The sequence below is a fragment of the Littorina saxatilis genome, linkage group LG3 (assembly GCF_037325665.1).
Source record: "Littorina saxatilis isolate snail1 linkage group LG3, US_GU_Lsax_2.0, whole genome shotgun sequence".
In the NCBI taxonomy this organism is placed as follows: Eukaryota; Metazoa; Mollusca; class Gastropoda; order Littorinimorpha; family Littorinidae; genus Littorina; species Littorina saxatilis.
Genome location: NC_090247.1, coordinates 54878831 through 54903545, shown reverse-complemented (window position 1 = coordinate 54903545; position 24715 = coordinate 54878831). Strand labels below are relative to the sequence as shown.

General features: G+C 40.6%; 2 protein-coding genes across 3 annotated transcripts in view; one reads left to right on the top strand and one right to left on the bottom strand.

Annotated features, from left to right (window-relative positions):
• LOC138962699 (ankyrin-1-like) overlaps positions 1-22906 on the top strand; it is a 36667-nt gene extending 13761 nt beyond the window's left edge. Inside the window, exons 2-4 of one of the 2 annotated variants that reach the window (XR_011454580.1) lie at positions 12274-13434; positions 14033-22480; positions 22834-22906. Coding sequence is in view for 1 of the 2 variants with exons in the window: in XM_070334623.1 (XP_070190724.1) it covers positions 12283-13434; positions 14033-15181 (2301 nt within the window). In the remaining variant the exon portion in view is untranslated. Of the gene's footprint in view, positions 1-12273; positions 13435-14032 lie in introns of both variants that reach the window. The other variant, XM_070334623.1, reaches the window with a different exon arrangement.
• Positions 1-24715, bottom strand: part of LOC138962701 (uncharacterized) — a 223453-nt gene that overhangs the window by 74397 nt on the left and 124341 nt on the right. The gene's annotated exons all lie outside the window — the stretch shown is intronic.

Genomic DNA, 24715 nt, shown 5'->3' with positions numbered 1-24715 from the left:
AAATGTGCAGGTACAGTTAGGATCAATAGAACAAGAGCACCACAATGCATGGACTACTTTTATATTAGACACCGGCAAAGGTTTCACTGGATCAGGTGTTGAAAGGATCAATGAATCTATCCGAACATATACGTGGTGCTTGCTAGGCTCGCAGGCACAGACACGATCAAACATAATGAGAACAAGCACAGGGTTTGATGCACAGAAACAGTTATCAAATTTAGAAGATGTCATAAACTCTGCAGTTGATCTGCCTTAATTCCAGCATCAAAAGGTATCAAGACTCTCTCCGTTATGCAAGATCAAAAGTTGACTTTGCTGTTGGTAACGGCCTTTACATGTTACCTTCTGATCTCCAGCTGCAGATTGGAACAATAACAAATTATAACAATGAAATCATTATTGCTAGTGACACCCAGCCGCTTGGAAAGGGTGAAGAACTGAATTCAGAAATCAGAACGATGCTACAGCCATATCACAATGAACAGAAACAAAGCGTGACAAGTGAAGATCACGCTGCAGGTGAAGATCATTCTGTCACTAGTGATGATCAAGCTGTTAGTATTAGTGATGATCATGAATCGCAGAAGACTGCTCTAGTAATTGGTGGAGTGGGTGTAGGCTTACTTTTGCTTTATTCTCGTTAGCAGAACACCTGCAATTAAAACTATTAGAGTCCAGAGATGTTCAGCCATGAAACCAACAACTTTACCTGCAAAAGATAACAGCCAGCTAACAATTGAACCAATGATTCCTGGAAGTGCACCCAAAGCTTTTGCTGCTAGTTTCTTTAATAGTTCTGCAATGTGTTTGAGTTGTTTCTTTACCCATCCCGGATCAGATGGAGGTGAAGGTGAAAATGGAGGTGGAGGTGTGACAGTGCCACCTGTGAGTGCTAACACTAATGTGCTTATTGCAAATCCTAACGCAGTTAGTATACTAGCTATTGTGATTCCCTGCTCTCTGAAAAGCGTTCTAATTCTTTCAGCAAGAGTTGTGTCTTCGTAAAGGATTCTTTGAATTGTATTTTTTATTCTGCTGACCTGTGTTCTCAGTTGTTCTCTATTGTTACTTAGAACTTCTAACCTTATGGCTTTCTCCTCCTGCAAATCTTTTAAACGCTTAGAAATTCTGTTTTTTACTTCTTGTTCTAGGTTCAAATCATCAGCATCAGCAAGTTTTTGTTTCTCTTTGTTTATATCTTCATCCAGCTGACCTAGTTTTGACAGATTATTTGCTATTTCACCTCTGATGGTTTGTAGTGATTGATTAAGGGCTTCTATTTCTCTCATAGGTAATAGTTCATGTGGAGTCTTCAGTGAAGTTTCCTCAGAAAAAGAAGTCTCTATCTCTTGTATAAGTTGATCAGCCTCATCTGCAAGTTTATTAAGATCTTGCAATGGAACAGATTCTATTTGAGTAGCAGTTGGTAGTCCTAGTTCTGCTTGTTGAAGTAAGGAAACAACATGGGAAGATGATGACCGTGTGCTAGGTACAATATCTAATTGCCTAAGTCGATTAGCAGTAAGTTTTTGTTTTAGTGAAACTTTTGATAGAAACTTAGCAGGATTAGATTTATATGTAAGTTGGACTTTTTCTCCTTTATCGCTAGTTGTATATAAATGATTTGCTTCCATTTTGAACTGGTTTGGATCTAAAACATCAGGTTCTTCTCCTAAACTTTTGTAGAAATCTCTAACTTTACCTTCCAGAAGTTCATGTCGTGCCACCTCATAATGCAGTGAATGATGGTAGGGAACCAAAGGGATTGCTTCGCTCATGTCGTCCGCTGGCTCAAATAAATCTTCAAATCCACCTTCTGCCATTTGTAACTTATTTTTTATTTTGAAAATAAAAAAAAGATGGCACAATCGTTCGGTTCTGTTCTTGATCCTTACAGAAGGCTGAAAGAACCTCTCGGGGTAAAAGGAATAAGGCAAACAGTTATAGTTACAAATAATCCTTCTACTATTGATCAGAATGAAATACTTACTGTTAGGTTTCCTAATCTAGGTAAGAACGATGTTATTGTACCAGGCACTGTAAGACTATCATTCAAATTAGAATTAGAATCTGGCTCAGATGAAAATAGGACTTTGGCTTATAATGTAGGAAGAGCAATTGTGAGGAAGATTACTGTCAAACTGGAAGGGCGGGAAGTGATGTCATTGAATAATGCAGATGTATTTTTAGTTTATGCAGATAATTGGTTAACTGACAATGAAAAGAAAAACAGAGTGTTTCAAGGGATTCAGTCAGACAATGGGATAAAAGTTAGAATAGGAGCCGGAGATAAAGCTGACAACAAAAAAGATAACGCTGTCAATGTTGCTTTTGGAAACAAATTTTGTATTCCACTTGACTTTGAACTCATAAATTCACATCCTCCCTTCTATCAAGGAGCATTGCGTGACAGGCTGTCATACGACCTGACTTTCAATAGTTATGATCGTGTTATGCTTTCACAAGACCCGGAAGCAAAGTATAAGGTGTCTGGAATTTCTTTAGAGTTTGATGTTGTAAACCATCCTGAACTGGCTAGACTTATAGAAAATCAGTACAGTTCTAAGCTGCCTATCTATTATGAAAGAGTGTTGAATCACAGTACACTTTCAAAAAGCCAGGCTGATCCAATCTGGAACATTAACTTGAATACACCAGCTAGGTCAATGAAGGGAATACTTATGTTGTTTGAGGAACCAAAAGATTCATATGAAAGGCAAATAGAAAAGTTTTACAATCCACTAATCAATAGAGTATATTGCACAATTGAAGGGCAGCCAAACCAAATATTTGCATCTGGCATGCTGCCATACCAACACTATGATGAAGCAAGAAAGTACTTTACTGGAGGAAGATTGAAAGACCCAACATCTGATCTTGTGGCTAAAGATCTACATTTACACGGTGTTGGCGTAGAAGATTTCTTGACAAATAAATATGCGTTATGGCTGGATCTCAGAACAACTGACGACAACAAACTGCATGGAAGTGGAAGGCGAATTGAAAACGGATCAGAAGGAATCACAATACAAATTGAAAAGGAAGTAGGGAGTAGTAGTAAATCAGTTAAGATCTACGTGTTTGTTGTGTCAGATGCGCAGTTAAACATCTCTGAAAGCAGATTACAGGATATTGTTTATTGAACGTGTTAAAATGAAGTATCTAGATTTTCTTCCAAAAGATCCACACTGTTCTTTGATTTGTGGGGCAACAGGTTGCGGCAAAACAAGATATGTTTTGGATTTATTACAGACCGTTTACATAAATCACTTTGAACACATAGTCATATTCTGTCCAACCATAAAGCATAACAGAACATACAAGGAGAGAAAATTCATATGGTCTGATCAAAATATATTTATTGTAAATCCTTCTGATCGTCTAAATGTTTGCTTGGAGCATTATTTCGATCTTTTTCAGAACACGCCAACACTGTTTATTATTGATGACTGTGCAGCAGAACGTGACATTGTTAGAAAGAAAAGTGCACTAGCAAAGCTTGCATTCAGTGGACGACATGCATTAATATCAGTTTGGATATTAACACAAAAATACAATGCAGTTCTGAAAGACTTTAGAGAGCAACTCAAAACAATAACATTGTTCTATTCAAAGGACCGTGACAGTTTTGAAGAGTGTCTTCGAGAAAATGATGTCATTGAAAACAAACAGGAGAGAGAAAGAATAAAGAATAATCTGAAATCTTCTAAGCACTCGAAACTGGTTTTAAAAACTGATCAACCAGTTCAGTATGTATGTTTGTAGAAATCCTTGCTAAGTTCTTGTCAAGTTCTTACTCAAGTTCTTACTCAAGTTCTTGTCAAGTTCTTACTCAAGTTCTTGTCAAGTTCTTGTCAAGTTCTTACTAAGTTCTTACCCAAGTTCTTGTTAAGTTCTTGTTAAGTTCCTACCTAAGTTCTTACTCAAGTTCCTACCTAAGTTCTTGTTAAGTTCCTACCCAAGTTCTTACTCAAGTTTAATTACTAGATTTTTCAATTTTATTCTGCATCAAAATAAAATGAACTGTGATGAATTGCTGATGCAGACTGCTACAGATATTGAAATCTGTGACAGTAGGACTATACCTGATAAAAAAGAAAGATTGTATTCACTTGCTGTTTGTGGAAAAACAAAACACTACCTTGGGCAGCAGTTAACTGTGGAAGAAGTACAACATCTTTCCTCAGAAGATATAGAAAAGTATCATGGACGGTATGAATCAGTGCTTGGTTCTAAGATGGTTAGAAGTATTGGACAGACTGTTATAGGTTTGTACACAAAGATTTTTGGACATTTTACACCTCTCGACTCGGAGGAAGACTTAACACATGATCTAACTCATGACCCTGTTGTTTCCAAGTCCCTCGAATCTCTTGCCTGTGGCCTGTATTATCGATTTGGTGCTTTATTAGTACCATTTGTTGCTGGATTAATTACTTTCAAACACATTAATTTTCAGAATAAAAAAGATGACGGATCAGTTGAAGCAGACAGTGGAGCAGACGAAAATACCAGAAGTGAACACAGTGACAAAGAAACCTGGTAGAGTAGAAGCAGGAAAAAAACTAGCCGAATGGAACAGACAAAAAAAGTTAAATCAAAAGGCAAAGCAGAACATTATGTCTGAAGTTGAGCAGACACCAAACATTCCTGAAGTGACTAAGGTCACACAAACTGATCAAGAATTAAAATCTTCATTTCTATCATACAGAAAAGTAGCTGTAGCAGCTGTTGTTGGAGGAGGTGGATACTTGCTTTACAAACTTTGGCAAGGCAAATATAAAGTGTCAGAAAGACCAAAATCAGAAAGACCAAAATCAGAAACACCAAAACCAACAAACAAAGCAGTACAAACAATAAAAAAGCCCACAGTAGTACCTGCAGTGGATTCATTTCATATGGAATAATTTTAATATTTTAATTTTGATAACATAAAAATGAGTTCTGAAAAGACAATAGTTAATCTAGTTTATCACGCTGCAGTGATTGGAGGCTTGAGTGTAGGTTACACAATGCTGGGTAAAAGTCTCCTCAGAATGAAACCAGCCGACTTGGGAAAGTTAGACTTCGAAGACGGTGCTAAACTAATTGGTGTTGTGACAGCTTCCTTTGCAACAAAAGACTTCCTGGTGAAGCAAGGAATTATTCCAGAAAATATAAACATGTAAGACAATAAAATGGCTAGCTTGGTTATGATGGTGGGAGGTGCGATTGTAAATGCGCTTGCATTTTCTGGCAGCAACTATTTGTTTTCTAAACTGCAAAATGGTGAAGAGAGGGAAAGGCACAACAAAGCCATGGAACAACTGGCGAAAGCACAGGATGAATACGAGAAGAAACGAATTGCGCAGTTAGACTTTATGAATGATAAACTCAGGCAGCAAGGACATGCAAACAAAACCTTTGCCAATGTTGATGCAGCCATTCAAGAATATTATCTTGTAACTGGAAAGAAAATGAAGACAAGTGCTCCTCCAAAACTGGGTGACTTTTATCAGCCTTCAGAAGAGCAGAAGGTGGGCGAGATTGTTTTCATTGTTATTGGTATGGCTGTTGTTTACTTTATTGCGCGTGCTGTCAAATCTTAATATTCTGTCATTTAAAAAACCATGAGTGATGCTTTGTTATCTAAAATATATTATTCCCCAAAAGGATACTGGAAAGGAAGAACTGCTATTGACAAGCTCAGTGACGCAGCAGGTGTTTCTCAAGATATAGCAAAGAAATGGTTGTCAAAGCAGGCAGTTTGGCAGATCTATTTACCTGCACCAAGAAAAATTACACGACCACACTTTGTTAACATTAAACCGAATGACACTCATCAAATAGACCTGCTGTATTTACCACATGACACAGTCAGAAGGAAGAAATATAAGTATGCACTGACTGTAGTTGATGTTGCAACAAGATACAAAGATGCTGAACCGTTGACAGAGAAAAGTGCTATAGCTACAGCTGTTGCCCTGCAAGAAATTTACAGACGTGGACCACTAAAGTATCCCAGAATGATTCAGTGCGATGATGGTAAGGAGTTTAAAGGAGCTGTCAACCAGCTTCTGTTAAAACATCATGTTACAGTGAAGAGAGGTATTCCAGGAAACCACAGGTCACAGGCTATTGTTGAGAGCTTTAACAAACAGTTGGCAGAAAAACTGTTTTCATATCAGTACCATCAGGAATTTTTGGACACAGAAAGTAAATTGCGTAACACTGAATGGGTCAAAAGATTACCATCAGTACTTAGAGCAATGAATCTGGAGGTATTTAAAGCTACAGGGTTAAGACCAGTTGATGCAATCAAACAGAAAACAATACCTGTTGCTCCAAAGTCAACAACACCAGTGGCATTACTACCTTTCAATCAGAAAGTCAGATATTTATATGCACCCGGTGAAGCTGAGGGTGACAGCAGGAAGCGTGCAACGGATCCAATCTGGAGTATTGACATTCATGAAATCAAGAGAGTAGTAGAGACAAATCCACCTATATATTACTTGAGAGAACCAGCACCGCAAAGAGCCTTTGTAAAAGAGGAATTACAATTAGTTCCACGTGGTACAAATGTTAAATGATTTTTTATTTCAGATTTTATAGTGTTAACAAAAATGGAAGCTCTGAGAAAGAATTCTAAGCAACTTCATTTTTTTTAATTTATATTTTTATTTTGAGTTATAAAATCAAACTCACAGCGATGGAAGACTCTGTATTAGAATCTTTATCGACAGTATTTGACACCGTTGAATTACAAGTAACGGATCCTCAAAATGTGCAGTCCAGTGTGCAAGACGCCATTGAACAAATTCCAAACAATTTGTTGATTGAACCTCCAGTAAAAGTGCAGATAGTCAGTTTAATAAAATACAAAACAGTCAGTGATGAGGTGCTAGAAGTTCATGTTTCAACCAGACAACTAGCACTTAATTCTATGGCAGAATTGAATGGAAACTGGGCAGATGAAATGATGAAACGGTTTGAGCAAGCTGCAGAGGATGCAAAGATGAAAGGATCCGGATGGTCAGAAGGTGAAATTCTAAAAATAGAATTGAAGCTAAGTAAATTTGCCCCCATCAGAGGTAGAAGTTACATACCTTTACCTCCTGCTCTTGTCAAAAAACGTGCTGTGCTGAACATAAAGAATGATGATGACAAATGTTTTATGTGGTGTGTTCTGGCAAGACTGTACAGTGTAAAGAAAAATGCAGAAAGAGTGTCTAACTATCATGCATACAGAAATAAACTAAACTTTACTGGTATTGAATTTCCTGTCAGCATTACAAGCATTGACAAATTTGAACAGCAAAACAAACCCATCACCGTAAATGTTTACACGTGGGATGAGGAAGATGAACTGAAACCAGTCAGAATATCAAAGAACTCACCAACGATTGGTGATTGTGATACTAACCATATGTTGACATGTTACTAATGACTGATGGTGTAAAATATCATTACACTTTGATTCGTACAATGAGTAGACTGATGGCGAGCACAAGCAATCACAATAGTAAACAAGACTTTTGTAGGCGATGTCTCTTGCGTATTCCATCAATTCATGCAGCACTTATACACAAGCAACATTGTAAGAGCGTTGATGATGCGGTTGTGAAGTTAACAACACCACCGCCAGACAGCAAAGTGTATTTTAAGAATGTATGCAAACTACAGAAAAGTCCTTATGTTGTTTATGCTGACTTTGAATCTATCATTGTGCCATATGAAGGACCTTTACCAAAAGACCTACCTAAAACAGTAACTCTAAGTAATCATCAAGTCTGTTCATATGCATTTATTGTTGTTAGTTCAGATGGTAAACATTCTAAACCGCAATTGTACAGAGGACCTAATGCAGCAAAGAACTTCTTACAGCAAATGAACCAAGTGCGAAATGACTGCTCCAAACAACTGAATCTTTCAGACATTGTTATGAAACCTGAAGACCAAGAACAGTTTAACTCTACCACACAGTGTTGGATATGCGAACAAAGTCTAACACCAAACACAGACAATCCAATAGTAAGAGATCATGATCATGTAAGTGGGCAGTTCCGAGGAGCAGCACACAGCAAATGTAATCTACAATTAAAGTTTGATCCTAAGACTTGGAAGCTTCCAATCTTCTTCCATAACTTGCGCGGTTATGATTCACATCTGATCATGCAGGCAGTAACTGATGAATACAAAGCAAGATGCATTGCGCAGTCTTCAGAAAAGTACATGGCCTTTACTCTGAATAGTTTACACTTCTACGATTCTGCTCAACATCTGATGGGAACACTTGAGTCTTTATCTTCATCACTAACTGCTTTCCCAATCACATGTAAGTACTTTGACAGTGACTTAGTTAGAAAGGGAGTCTATCCATATGAATACATGGATTCGTGGGAGAGGTTTGATGAAGATGAGTTACCACCAAAGGATGCTTACTTCTCACGGCTGAAGGGTAAAGGTATAAGTGACGAAGACTATGAACACGCTAAGACTGCATGGAATAAATTAGGATGTAATACAATGGGTGATTATCATGATCAATATTTGTTGGCTGATGTTTGTTTACTTGCAGATATATTTGAGAATTACAGAAGAACATGTATGAAGCACTACAATCTAGATCCTTCACATTACATATCTGCACCAGGCATGAGCTGGGATGCATTTCTTAGATATACAGGAGTAAAGATTGACTTGCTATCAGATCTACCTACACTTCAGATGATTGAAAATGGACTACGTGGAGGAATCAGTATGGCTTCACACAATTACTGCAAAGCCAACAACAAATACTTGGACGACTTTGATCCTATGAAACCTTCTAATTACATCATGTATCTAGATGCAAACAATTTGTATGGTTGGGCAATGTGTCAGACGCTTCCACTTCGGAACTTTAAGATCTATTCAGGACCATTTTCACAATGTGTTGTGCTGACAATATTAAAAGCAGGCCCAGACAGTCGAAAGGGATGGATACTAGAAGTTGACTTAGACTATCCACTATCACTTCATGATCTACATAATGATTATCCTTTAGCGGCTGAGAGGTTAAAAGTAAACCCAAGAGAACCTCCAAAGCTGGTGCCCAATCTGTTTCACAAAAAGAAGTATGTGTGTCACTACAGACTGTTACAGTTTTACATTAGACATGGATTAATTTTGAAGGCTGTTCATCGTATAATTTTATTTGATCAAGAACAGTTTATGAAACCTTACATCATGAAAAACACAGAACTGAGAACCAAAGCCGCTGATGCATCAGAGAAAGACTTTTTTAAACTGATGAACAACAGTTGCTTTGGTAAGACAATGGAAAACCCACACAAGAGAAAGGATGTTAGACTTGTTACAAGAGAAAATGAGGCCATCAAGCTGACATCCAAACCACAGTATCAAGACTTTAAATACTTTCATGAACAGCTGTATGGTATCTTAATGAAAAAACTTGTAGTCAAGCTTGACAAACCAGTATTCATAGGCTTTACTGTGCTAGAGTTGTCAAAACTGTTGATGCTTGAGTTTTTGTATGATTATTTGAAACCAAGATATCCCAAATCGAGAGTACTTTACACAGACACAGATTCATTCTTACTTGACATTCCAGCGGATGACATTTACAAAGATCTAGAAGCTGAAAGTCCTGCAGTAAAAGGAAAAGATTCTTTTTATGACACTTGCGACTACCCTAAAGAATCACCATTGCACTCAAATGTTAACAAGAAGGTTATTGGAAAGATGAAAGATGAAATGAATGGGAAGATAATTAAGGAGTATGTTGGATTGCGTGCAAAGATGTACAGTGTTGCAAGTGAGAAAGGGGTGGTTAAAAAAGCAAAGGGTGTAAGCAAACAGGTTGTAAAGTCGAGCATATCGCATGATAACTACAAGGAAGCACTGTTTCAGAAGCGAGTGTTTCACCATGACAACCCTAAGATCAGTTCCGCGCTTCATCAGATCAACACAACTATTGTAAACAAGAAATCTTTAGATGCTAATGACACAAAGCGCGTTTATTCATCACCAGAATATTCTTATGCAATTGGGCACTGGAGAACAAACGCGGCTTCAAATAGTCTGAGTGTGTAATAAGAATTTTTGTCAATCGGGAAAACCCGCTATGACAGCTTTGTTTTGACTGCAGCGGGGAAAAGGACGTTGCTTGCGTTGGGGAAGTGTTTGTGAAAGGGGAGTTAGTAGGCTTTGTTGAGTTTCAAAGCAGCCACCAAGTACACTTATCAAAAGCTTGAATAAAATAAACAAGTCAATTGAATAAGTTAACACTCGGCGGCCGCCCGAAGGCAGCCTTTGAAGCGAAGTAGAGCAGTGAAGCACGGCGGCACGTTTTCCCAGCCGGATCCACCGGTTATTCTGAAAACATACACAAAAAGAATGAAAACTTGTAGCTAAGGAGGGGAAATGCAGTTCCTCTACTTAGTTACAGGTAAACAAATGTATGATATAGAGAGAAATAACACTGACCAATCCAGCTCATCGTTGCTAAGGAGGGGAAATGCAGTTCCTCTACTTAGTTACAGGTAAACAAATGTATGATATAGAGAGAAATAACACTTACCAATCCAGCTCATCGTTGCTAAGGAGGGGAAATGCAGTTCCTCTACTTAGTTATTGGTAAACAAATGTATGCTATAGAGAGAAATAACACTGACCAATCCAGCTCATCGTTGCTAAGGAGGGGAAATGCAGTTCCTCTACTTAGTTACGGGTAAACAAATGTATGCTATAGAGAGAAATAACACTGACCAATCCAGCTCATCGTTGCTAAGGAGGGGAAATGCAGTTCCTCTACTTAGTTACAGGTAAACAAATACATATTTAATAGAGCTATACTAAAAATAAACCATTATGCTCATCGTTACTAAGGAGGGGAACTGCAGATCCCCTCGTTGGTTACCAGTAAACAAATGTATGCAATAGAGAGAAATAAGACTTACCAATCCAAAAAGCTGCTTCCTCTTCATTGTTTTCCAAGGCTTGATGGATGTGCTTGCGAAGAGACAACATTGTTTTTATTGGAAGATTTAGTTGTTGGAATTTGGGATATGTCTTGAGAAGAATGCTTATGTTAATGAGATCTCTCGCCCATCTAGGTGTTATACGTAACACTTCTAAACAAACACCCTTGAATCTTCCAAAATGTCTATTCCTCAGCACTTCTAAATATTGTCCATAAACAACCACAATTTTTAGGGTATCTGTTGCTTTACTTTTGTATTGTTTTTCACAAACAAGAAGCTTTTGTTTGAGTTCCTCAATATCTGTTGTTCGGCTTGTACTAAACAACAAAGATTCGCTTGTTGAACCATCATAGTACAGATGATTTTTTAGACCCTCTAGGAGCTCCGACCCTCTAAGTGAAGTCAAGACTTTTGATTTCTTTTCCCGTTTGTTTTGGAAGGTAACAGGTATTGGCTTTTTGGGGAGATTTGCTTTCAATTCAAACTCTTCTGCAGCCTTATGTCCTCTCTCTTGGAAAATTGAATCAAGTTGTTTGTAAAATTCAAGAAGTTTTGTATGGTACTCAATGTGTTTTTTTAAACTCTCTAGTTTTTCAGAGTCAACTTCTGTTTTAACTTGCACACTTTCAAAGTTAATGAATTGATCACATTCGGTACTTTCTAAATCAATCACCTCAAAGTCTTGACTGAGCCCAGTATGAAGTCCATTATCATCCTGCTCCATACTAGAAGAAGTGTCTGACTGTGATAAATTCCTAACTTCTTGTTCTGTTTGCTGATTCATATTTTCAGGAAGAATTAAATAAGTTGATTGTCTAGAATAATCCAACAGAGCTTGTTGTGCAGCGTTTGCTTCTCTAACTTCCTGAGCTAACCCTATAGATTCTTGAGACAGGCAAAACACTTTTCTCACAGAAAACACGTCTTCACACCACCACAGCACCAGGAAAAATGACAAACACACGCTGGCTCTTTGGAGAGCGTCTAAAAATAAAGTGGCTTAACCAGGTTGCAGGCCTGGCAAAACACACGCTGGCTGTTTGGAGAGCGTCTAAAAATAAAGTGGCTTAACCAGGTTCTGGGTTACTGATTCCGACAGACCCGGAATTGGTTCAAAACAACCTTACTTTACTGTATTTTTTTTGTATGGATTTATGCAGTATTTTTCTGATTTTGTCGCATGTTTCATTTTAGTAAAAGTTTTGTCCAGAAGCCTATTTTTGGTTAATATAATAGGGTCTGTCGGAATCGGTGAGCCAGAACGTACATTCTCCCTTTCTCTTCTTCCCTTGTCATGTTGCAGGTGCAGTGAATGATATCATGGGCTAAGCTTGCAGTGCAGGGCGTGCTGAGAATCGCTTTCACCATGCTGTCCAGCTTCGCGGAGGTCACCTACTCCTACGCCTACTCCCTCTTCCTCTACTTCCGCACAGCGTGGCCGCTGTCGCTCGTCTACGGCCAACCCCTGCAACCCCCCTCGTCCCGCACGCAGACAGACGTCGAGGATGTGATCACAAGACTCAAACAGGACTGGGACAAGGAGGAGAAGGGGGACGCTATAATGCCCTTGCTGGATCTTATCCCGTCCGACGAAGACGTCTTGTCCGTCACTGACGCCGAGGATGGTTTCGACGTCCTGCAGCACGCTGTAATGGCTGACCGCAAAGACGTGGTGATGCGTCTGCTGCACTATGGCTGCTGTCCCAATCGCTACCACTGCAGCCCCCCTCTGCACCTGGCCGCGTACCTGGGGAGAACCAACCTTCTGAAGATGCTGCTGGTGGAGGGGGCTGACCCGAAGGCCAAGAGGGGGGTGTGTTTTCCTGACCCTCACCTTCCTGTGGGCAGTGAGGTGGCCTACTTTGGCTTCTCCCAGCAGCAGGTGTACCACTGCTCTCGCCCCTCCCACGCCCTCACCCCCATGCAGTGTGCCATCAAACGGTCCAACCTCCCCTGCATCCATGCCCTCACTGACGCTCTGCTGAAGAAGAAAGCGAAGAAGCGGCCGGTTTCCGCTTTCAACCCCCTGGAGCACCTCCAGTACGCCTGCAAGGAAGGTGCGGCATCATGCATTCAGCATTTCGTCGACCGCTTCCCAGAATGCATCAACAAGTATGGCCCTGATGGTGACACCCCTTTGCTGACGGCTGTACCATGGGGAGAGGAGTGTGTCAAGATTTTAGTCAACAACGGAGCAGACGTGCATCTCCTGTCGAGGGGTATCGGCGAGACGGCACTGCATCGGCTGTACCGGATGAACATTGACGGCCTGTTCACCATCTACGACACAACACGCTACTTGCTGTCGACGGGCATTGAGCAGGACATTAACGCCCTGACTGACCTGGGCGAGACCCCCCTGCACATGTTGGTGTCCCACGTGTCGTACGCTGGGGGGAACTACGTGGACCCGAGTCGGCACCATCTGACCAGAGCTGAGCTGCAGGGTGACTATCAGACACAGGTAAGGGATGGTTTGTAGTACAGTGGAACTTCTTTTTACAACCTTCAAAAATCTTTAAGAAAGTGAGGTCTTAAAAAAAGGACAGTCTTAACTTACTTACTTACTGCCTTTCACGCCTGGTGGCGTGTAGGGCAGCGACAAAGGACGGTAGGACCACAGAGTCTTAAAATGGGGGTAAATTTACAGAGGCTATGAACAAATCATTTGAGAAAGGAGGGTATTATTATTAAAAAGGAATGTCTTAAATTGGGGGTTCTTAAAGGGGGGGGGGGGGTCACTGTTGTACAGTCATACCTGCAATGTAAAGCCCGTTTGATGAGAGGACTACCTCCCTTGAAAGGACAACTTCTCTTGTCCCTTTGTCTATTATCTCTATCAAAATAATATTCAAGGCATAATATTTTCTTTCATTTTAGAGTGATATGCTGGCATCGTTTTTACGTTTGATTCATGGATCAGATATCAAAGGCTATGTTTGTGCTGACAGGCATCATTAAATGTGTGCGCTTTGTACGGTTGTTGATGTGCATTGCTACTAGTGCCTGCATTGTGCAAGTGTTGATGTACCTTGCTATATATGTTTGCATGCTTTGTGCAGGTGTTGATGGCAATCGAGGAGCTGCTGCAGTTCAATGCCGACCCCTTGATGCTGAACGGTCCGGGCCTGCAGCCGCTGAGTCGCATGCTGCACATCGCACTCAAGGCCTGCCGCCAGGGGGAGCCCTGTCCCTGCGTGCGCACGTCGCAGCCAGACATGTTCATCGTGGAGTACCAGAACGACTACGCCACACTGGCCCACGCCATGGAGGTTCTTCTGGAGCATGAAGCGCCTGTGGACTTCACTTGTGCTGTGGGTCACACGCCGCTCATGCTCCTCGTGCAGTGCTTTCTGTACGACAGTGTCCCCAGGCTTGTTGCTCAGGCCAAGGACGCTCTCAAGGCCGTGGAGACGATGGTGCACTACGGGGCGAATGTCAACTTCACAGACTCCTTCCAGGGCACGGCAGCAACCTTGGTGGCTATGGTTTGTCGACGCTGCTTCAGCGAACACACTGTGCGATCAGACACGGTCTTGCAGGCTTCTTTCGCCCAGTTCACCAATGACTTGCTGAGGTTGTTGCTCTCCAACGGCCTTGACCCTAACCACAAAACGCAGCGCAGCAGTCCCTTCCTTCGCGGGGGCAAAGGGAACGCTTTGATTGAGTTTGTGCGCCTGTCAGAGCTTGCCACCACCAGCGCTGAGTTCAGCTTGGTCTACAACTGGCTCCTCACGCTCCTGCAGTGGGGCGCTGACCCTGACCTTGAACCCTACCAGTCTGAGCCCATCATCTGCCATTCCCAGAGTTCCATTTTCCTCAAGAAGCAGGGAACACAACCAGTCAGCTTGTACCTGCAAAAGGCGAGGGAGCGACAGAGCTCCCCGTCGACCTCTACAGAAAACATTGCCAAAGGAACTCGCGCGATGTTGCAGCTGTTCTACAACGCGATGGACCACAAGGCGCTGTATGACTGCCTGCAGTCTGCCCGAGGGATGACGGGATTCCACGTCCTAGACGCCCACTCTTTGCTGTACCCCCACACAGACAGTTTTATCTCGACTGTACACTCTATGACTGAAACACCGCGCTCATTGAAACAGATTGCGAGAGTGTCGGTGTACAAAGCATTGAACAGACGCGTTGCGGAAAGAGTGGACACCCTGCCACTGCCTTGGGCGGTCAAACAGTATCTGCTGGATTTTTCCTAATTTGTGTGAGCTAGGGTTTGGTTGGTTGAGCCACCATTTTTGAGTCACTTGAGAAAAAGTGACTCTATGTAATCGGTCAGTGTTAGTCTGTCCGGCCGGCCGTCTGGCCGGCCGTCCGTAGACACCACCTTAACGTTGGACTTTTCTCGGAAACTATCAAAGCGATCGGGCTCATATTTTGTTTAGTCGTGACCTCCAATGACCTCTACACTTTAACGATGGTTTCGTTGACCTTTGACCTTTTTCAAGGTCACAGGTCAGCGTCAAAGGAAAAATTAGACATTTTATATCTTTTCTCGGAAACTATCAAAGCGATCGGGCTCATATTTTGTTTAGTCGTGACCTCCAATGACCTCTACACTTTAACGATGGTTTCGTTGACCTTTGACCTTTTTCAAGGTCACAGGTCAGCGTCAAAGGAAAAATTAGACATTTTATATCTTTGACAAAGTTCATCGGATGTGATTGAAACTTTGTAGGATTATTCTTTACATCAAAGTATTTACATCTGTAGCCTTTTACGAACGTTATCAGAAAAACAAGGGAGATAACTAGCCTTTTCTGTTCGGCAACACACAACTTAACGTTGGGCTTTTCTCGGAAACTATAAAAGTGACCGGGCTCAAATTTTATGTGAACGTGACTCATTGTGTTGTGAATAGCAATTTCTTCCTGTCCATCTGATGCCTCATATAATATTCAGAACTGCGAAAGTGACTCGATCGAGCGTTTGCTCTTCTTGTTGCTTTTCGTTCTTATGTAATTTATTTGGATTTTAAGTTTGTGTGGAGTTTGTGTTCCTAGGTGTATTTGTGTGCAGATTTTGTGTTCTTGAGTGTTGATGTTTGCGGATTCTGTGCTCTTGATTCTTGTTGTTGGAGTGTTGATTACAATTTTGTTGTAAAGTCATGGATTTACTGCCACTGAAGGGCTAGGCTAGTCAAGTGTCAGGGCTTCAAACAGAAAACTGCATAGCCATGTAATGTTAATTGTGCCTGATTTTTTTCCTCAGTGCAGACACAGCCATTGTTTTATGAGACAGACTTTTCCAATCACGAAGATACATCTTTGAAGAGATGGATGACTAATCCTTTAGAGTTTGATGCTTTGACATTGTTGAAACTATTTTGAATAAAAACATTAGCTTCAAAGTGCAAGGCCAGTTGGTCAAATTGGTGAATTATATTGACCCCCGTCAAATAATGTTTTGCTTAACCAAGTAGTTCACTAAGTAATGTTTTGCTTAACTAAGTAATTCACTAAGTAATATTTTGCTTGACTAAGTAATTCACTAAGTAATGTTTTGCTTAACTAAGTAATTCACTAAGTAATGTTTTGCTTAACTAAGTAATTCACTAAGTAATGTTTTGCTTAACAATGAATCTATATTTACTCCCCGCGGGTTAGTGGGAAGAATTTACCCGATGCTCCCCAGCATGTCGTAAGAGGCGACTAACGGATTCTGTTTCTCTTTTTACCCTTGTTAAGTGTTTCTTGTATAGAGTATACATGTAGTCAATTTTTGTAAAGATTTTAGTCAAGCAGTATGTAAAAAATGTTAAGTCCTTTGTACTGGAAACTTGCATTCTCCCAGTAAGGTAATATATTGTACTACGTTGCAAGCCCCTGGGGCAAATTTTTGATTAGTGCTTTTGTGAACAAGAAACAATTGACAAGTGGCTCTATCCCATCTCCCCCACTTTCCCCGTCGCGATATAACCTGCGTGGTTGAAAACGACGTTAAATACCAAATAAAGAAAGAAAGAATCTATATTTTGTGAGTTGAACGGTGCTGCTTCGTTATTCGCAGAATATACCTGCGCAGTTTCAGCGGCACAGACGACGCACGGCCTATCATTTATGCCGCGATAGGGATTATGACAAGTACTTGGCCTGTTTTCCTTTCATGCAACGTGTAGCGGGCTTGGATGAGCTGCGGTGCGTCGTCGGTTCTGCTGAAGTTACATATGTGAGCCCCTTACACACACACACTCACACGCATGAATGTGTGCAAGTTTAAACTGTTCAGCACGACTGTAATTAATGTCATATATGTCCCATAGCAATTGTTCTACTTTTGTGTTACTTCAAAGTTATTCGTTCAGGAATGAACTGAAGTGAGTTGTGAACTGTGGTGTAGAGTTGGCATCACGGCTCTTTTACTGAACAGACTGCAGTTTTTTCTGTGTTTGTGTGTGGAGGTGGTTTTCTTCTCTCTTTTTTTTTTTTTAAATCCTTGATATGATTAGGAAATGGTTGTTTCTTTTCCGTTAGTTGTCAAATTTTGTCAGATGCTGGTATTAATTATTTTCTGGATGTTTTTTCATTTTCCAAATGTCGAGAAAAGCTTTGCTGCTTTTACCTCTGTTGGTTCATTAATTGTATCAATGAAGCAAAGCACATGTATGTATATGTACCATTTTCCTGGTCATATGGGTATTTTGGACCTGTGATGTCTTATTCGCTCAGTTTAAACCAAATTGTTATTGGTTTATTTGTCTGTTATGAACTCAAGTCCCCTTTTGTTCACTGATTTCTGTACATGTACAACATTTATGTGCACTGCATCCTATTTTTGAGCTTTAAGTTTACTGGTGTGATGCTTGCTTTGGTTAATAATTTATATATCCCCCCGCGGGTTCGGGGGAAGAATTTACCCCATGCTGGGGAGCATGTCGTAAGAGGCGACTAACGGATTCTGTTTCTCCTTTTACCCTTGTTAAGTGTTTCTTGTATAGAATATAGTCAATGTTTGTAAAGATTTTAGTCAAGCAGTATGTAAGAAATGTTAAGTCCTTTGTACTCAGGGATGTTGCTACAAATTCATACCTATAGGACAAATGTCCTGAGTTCTTCAGCATCAATAGGACATTTGACCGCTTTCAGAAAGTGTAATAGGACATTATGAATTTGCGCCAAACAGCTTATAACACATTCCATGGAATTGTTCCAAAGTCATGCGCCCACACACACACGCACACACACACACACACACGCGCGCGCGCACTGTAGAACACACACATAATATAGTAAAGACATCAACACAGTGTGCGTATAATGTTGTATTTGTTTAGTTTCAAAGAAACCACAAAAAAGAAACCAACATGAACAACTTCAGAGCTCACGTACTTTGATTAAATACTGCATGATTTGGATAAAAGTTGACAAACAAAATGATCGGTTTGATCTAATGCTGATCTTTTGCAGGCTTTAGGTTTTTTTCAGCGGCATAATTCAGTGCTTCGTCTCGTATCGAAAACAAAAGCAGACTACAAATTCAGTCAGTTGGAGTTGTCTCCCGTACTCCTGTAGCATGCACTGATCTAAAAAGAATCCACTATTTTTAGATCAGTGCGCTGCACCGAGACGGTTATACCCAAACGGCGCATACCGCAAACGGTTCGGAAATTCCCGACAAAAGAAAAGATCCGCACGCGGCACTGACAACTTCAGTGTCAGCTGAACACGAGAGCGTTCGGTCTTTTAGAAGATTTGTATCTTGAAATGAAAATTAACGAATATCGCGCTGTCTGAAGGAATGGAGTACATATCGGACAATGACCACGCTCAGGCTAAAACGATAGGACATCTGACCGACATGCGACAATGTGAATCGGACATTTGGGGATTTTCATCGTTATATATATGTCCGACGCCTAACGACATCCCTGGTACTGGAAACTTGCATTCTCCCAGTAAGGTCATTTATATTGTACTACATTGCAAGCCCCTGGAGCAATTTTTTGGTTTGTGCTTTTGTGAACAAGAAACAATTGACAAGTGGCTCTATCCCATCTCCCCCCTTTCCCCGTCACGATATAACCTTCGTGGTTGAAAACGACGTTAAACACCAAATAAAGAAAGAAAGAAAGATAGTCAAGCAGTATGTAAGAAATGTTAAGTCCTTTGTACTGGAAACTTGCATTCTCCCAGTAAGGTCATATATTGTACGACGTTGCAAGCCCCTGGAGCAATTTTTTGGTTTGTGCTTTTGTGAACAAGAAACAATTGACAAGTGGCTCTATCCCATCTCCCCCCTTTCCCCGTCACGATATAACCTTCGTGGTTGAAAACGACGTTAAACACCAAATAAAGAAAGAAAGGTTTATTGTACATGTAGAGCATTTTCAGTATTATGGATATTTTAGTGGGTTTTTTTCTTAATATGAGCACAGAAGATTAAACAAACAAGCATTTACACATGACCTTATGTTCAAATGTTAGCAGCTAGCCTTGTGAAACCCCATGTGATGATTTTAGCACAGAAGGAGCAAGAATATGCATGTTGGTGTTTCTGTCTCTGTCTCTACCTCTGTCTCTCTCTCACACACACACACACACACTCACACACACACACACACCCATCACGCATCACGCATCACGCATCCCTGAAAAGGGAGTCTGGCTGCTTAAATGGCTTGGAATAACCGGTCATACATTGAAAAACATGCTTGTGCAAAACACGATTGTACATGGGCGATGCCTCCCATGAACATAATAGAAGAGTCCACATATCATCGGCAATTATTTGCCTCATTTTTTGAGTCACTTGAGAAAAAGTGACTCTATGTAATCGGTCAGTGTTAGTCTGTCCGGCCGGCCATCCGGCCGGCCGTCCGTAGACACCACCTTAACGTTGGACTTTTCTCGGAAACTATCAAAGCGATCGGGCTCATATTTTGTTTAGTCGTGACCTCCAATGACCTCTACACTTTAACGATGGTTTCGTTGACCTTTGACCTTTTTCAAGGTCACAGGTCAGCGTCAAAGGAAAAATTAGACATTTTATATCTTTGACAAAGTTCATCGGATGTGATTGAAACTTTGTAGGATTATTCTTTACATCAAAGTATTTACATCTGTAGCCTTTTACGAACGTTATCAGAAAAACAAGGGAGATAACTAGCCTTTTCTGTTCGGCAACACACAACTTAACGTTGGGCTTTTCTCGGAAACTATAAAAGTGACCGGGCTCAAATTTTATGTGAACGTGACTCATTGTGTTGTGAATAGCAATTTCTTCCTGTCCATCTGATGCCTCATATAATATTCAGAACTGCGAAAGTGACTCGATCGAGCGTTTGCTCTTCTTGTTTCCAAGGGGCTCAACTCTTGCGCCGCCAATGAAAACCCAACAAAGCTATTTTTGAACATTGTCGATTTGCAAGTGCCTTATATTGTTACATAGTACTTGTAGCTAAATTTGTATAATAATATCTGGTATCTGTCCCTGCATGTGGAGAAAACAAATTACAGATTCAATAAAAGATACTTGATAAATGGTTTCTATTTTCTGAACTTCTCTTCAATTGATTCTCTTGATTCAGGTATGTTTGGTGTTACCTCCTATCAGAAATTGGGTACATTCTTTGTGTTGACTGAAACTTGCTGTTAATTTTTGATGCTGCATTTTCATTGGTGAGATAAGCACAACTGCAAAAGACATGTGCACTCTTGTACATGCATGTGTGTGCACATGTGTGTGTCCCCTGAAAAAGAGACACTGTAACTTATTGAATACTTGGAACTTCTAAAGACAGAACTTCTTTCTTAATTTATCCTTCTCTTTTTCTTATATATATATATATATACTAGAATGAATACCCGGGTAGCCGGCTTCGCCGGGAAGAAGTACTTAGAGCCGTACGCCGGCTTCGCCGGGTCCGAACAATGGACCCGCCAAGCTTAGGTCCCTCCCAGATTCGTGGAATGGGAACAGCACGAAAATGATTCAGTGGCCATAATGCCATTCCTGACCATATCGAGTCCCATCCTTGTCGACGAATGTAACCGTGTTAATCACCTTTGGAGGCGAACTCCACTCAAACAGGACTGAGCAAGTTATGGCTTCTCAAAGGAAGGCCAGTACTTAAAATTATACAAAAGCCGCCAGACCACATCACAAACAGAACTGAACAATGCACAGGTGTTGCTCACACACACACACAAACACACACACACACAGAGAAGCCGTATATATATATATGCATATCTGTATCTATAAATATATAGAGATAGGTGAGAGTGTATTTTTCGCGTGGCTATAAATTGATTCGACCTTTTCACTTTGACAGTAAGAACAACTTACGCGTGCAAGGGAAGCGTTGTGGACAGCGCAGTGGACAGCGCAGTGACATTCTAAAAATAGTAGTAACTTACAACTGAACGGGAAAGCCACACGAAGGAAGGGAGATAAACGCCAAACACTGGAGAAGATAAGGAAGAGTTACTTATAATGGTGAAATGAACACAAAAACCAAAATCAGTTCAGCGCTGCGCGCTGAGAGCACGTGTTGAAATATCTCATCGATGATATTGTGTCCGGGGTGTAGCTGAATACGGTGTCCAAATTTGAAAAAGATCCACCGAGAACTTTGGCGTTGTGATGTGGTGTAGCGGCTATGGTGTGTCGGTATGGGGGCCCGGGTAGCTGAGGTGGAAACCAAATAGCTGAGGTGGAACCAAAATCTGTTCAGCGCTGCGCGCTGAGAGCACGTGTTGAAATATCTCATCGATGAGGTTGTGTCCGGGGTCTCTCTGAATAAGCCCACCAAATTTGAAGCAGATCCATCGAGAACTTTGGCCGTGCATGGCGAATACACAAATACACAGACAGATACACAGACACACACACAGACACAAGTCGTATATATATATAGATATATAAAACATCAGAAATTGTGAAAGAAACAATTGAAAGTCAGCAGAGACTTTCTTCCGAGATTTGTTAAAATCTCTTAGCAGAGATAGAGAGAGAAATAAGTATCCCTTCACAGACAGCCTATTGGGAGCCTATATATGTAATCCACTCTAAGCGTCACTTTTTAAAATGAAGTTGTATCATGTCAATATTCGGTAAAATACTTTGATGATAGATTTTCTACCCCCCACGGGTTAGGGGGAAGAATTTACCCGATGCTCCCCAGCATGCATGTCGTAAGAGGCGACTAACGGATTCTGTTTCTCCTTTTACCCTTGTTAAGTGTTTCTTGTATAGAATATAGTCAATGTTTGTAAAGATTTTTAGTCAAGCAGTATGTAAGAAATGTTAAGTCGTTTGTACTGGAAACTTGCATTCTCCCAGTAAGGTAATATATTGTACTACGTTGCAAGCCCCTGGAGCAATTTTTTGATAATTTTGTTGTTGAAGGATTGAGATTCTGCAGGCCTGTTTTCTGGGTTTGAGTTTTTTTCTTCTTTTTTTTTTTCTTTTTTTTCTGATACATAGCTTGTGTCTAACCTCTGAAATATGTATATTGATGATTACAGCAGTATTTTGCATCTGCGATTGCTTGTTAGGCCAACAAAAAAAATTGTCTGTTTAGGGTAACATGACCAAAAAAAGTAGGGTCGGTAGGTAGGTAAAGTTTTTTTTTTGTTGTTTTTTTTGTTTTTTTGTGTGTGTGTGTAAATGCTATGTTGGCTGAACATTCACTTCTTATATTTGATGAATACATGTTTCAAAACTAACGTATAAATAAAACAGAGAGAAAGGGAGAGAAAGAAACGCCAAATGTCTCTTTTTAGCATTTTTACCTCTTTTTTTTTCTTTTTTCTTTTTTGAAATAAAAAAAAAGTTTTTGGGTCGGCGCCAAATCGATAGGGTCGGTCGGGTTACCCTAAACAGACAATTTTTTTTTTTTTGGCCTTAGTTTGAAAAGATGTATTTTTGTCTCACACTCAATAAAAATGTTCTAAAACAATAAAATGTAGAAAACTGATAAACATTGAGTTGACTTTCAGCTCGCTTGTGTGTGTAGGCGTCTGTGTCTCTGTTGCTCATATGAAAGAGATGGGCATTTGTTACAATAGTGTTTTGTGTGCGAGAGAGAGAGAGATAGTCAATATACACCAGCTTTGAGACAGCAGTTACACAAGATAAGTTGGATCAATATTTTTGGTGAAGAACATTTTTCATTTGTTTAGTAGCTTTCTATGTCTTACTTACGATAAGGTCTTTACACTCTGTTCCAGACTTCAATTTTATGCCCTCTCCTGTTAATAGCGATGTTGCAGAAGCATCTTGCTGGAATACGAAGAATGTCTTTCAAGGGAAACAACTGATCAGGGTGGTGTAAGTGAGCGTGAACGTGCTTACCTCCCTTACACCGATGTGGGGCATTGATGAAACAAATAATCAGATGTGTGCAGTGTGAGAGCGTCGGTTTTAGTATAATGGGTGGTGCGTGGTGGCCGCGTGCGTGCGCGTGAGAGTGTACGCGTGAAAGATAGAGAGAAAAGTAATATTATCGATGGATAAGGTTGTAACCGTAGATAAAGAGTTTATGCTAATTATCTTGTAACAACTTGATCTCCAACAGAAACATTAATATTAGTCACTAACCACCCGCATGAACACACATAAACACACACACACATAAACACACACACACACACACGACACGACATACACAATCAAACACACGCGCGCGTACGCACAAGTTTTTGTTGCAAAAACAGAGTTTAGATATTTGAGAAAATACCATGCAAATTTAAACGCTTTTCCAGAACATAGCGAATTCTAATTTCAGGACCGCTTCTTTGTCCATTTCACGAAAGAAGAAACGTACATGAATCACCAAGGCACCAGTCCTGAGACTGACAAATATCCCATATATCACAGTACGATCCTGCAAGATCTTACGAGTGTTTTATTCAAAAGAAGCACCCCTGCAGGCAAACAGAACCCCAAGCTTTAATTGAAAATTGAAACAGACAGCATTCTCTGTTTACCGAGAGCAGAGCATGAGGGTAGGTTTGTGTTGGACTTACTTGAATTGTCTCGCACAAAGTACAGGGTCAATATTGACTTTTATTCCATTCAAAGGCCTCGGTACGTCTGTGTGATTGGATTTTCTAAAGAGGCTCTTGTACGCGAACCCACATGAAGAAGATATTAAGTGAAATGAAAAATGGATATACAGAGAGACGCTGTTCTTTTCGGTGTTAATCACTGTTGACTTGTGACACTTCGAGGTCTTGATATCGGGATTTGATTTTCTCGCAGTCTTAATTTTGTTTGGGAGTTTTGCAGGAAACTTACACGCACAATCTTGTATGACATCTGGCACAATGAATTCCTAACAATCCCCACCCCCCAAAAAAAATCAATAACGCAGCTCTATCTGGATTGCAACCCCCCCGCTCACCAGCAGTATATAATATCCCAATGAGAACACACAAAGTGTGATTGCTCCTTTCCCCTTGGACGTTCTACCTTCCTCTATTTAGTCTTGAGTCGAGCGTTTGAAAATGCCTGAGCCTGAAGGCGGGTGTAACTTACACCTCTTGGTATCAGTCTGCCTTAGAGATGAGGACGACAGTTGGCCAGATGGCAAGAATAGTGCGCAGCATTTTCCTGCATAGAACTAAGGCGCGTCTGCCGCCACGGTGCCTGAGCTAAACATTGGTGGGCACTGCTCACAGCCCGACACACGGCACTGTAAACATTCCCTGTCCCTTCACCTCTCTCGCCATCATGCGCCCTACCCTTGGTCTCATGCCTGTATTGACAGTTTCTCTTCACATGGAATG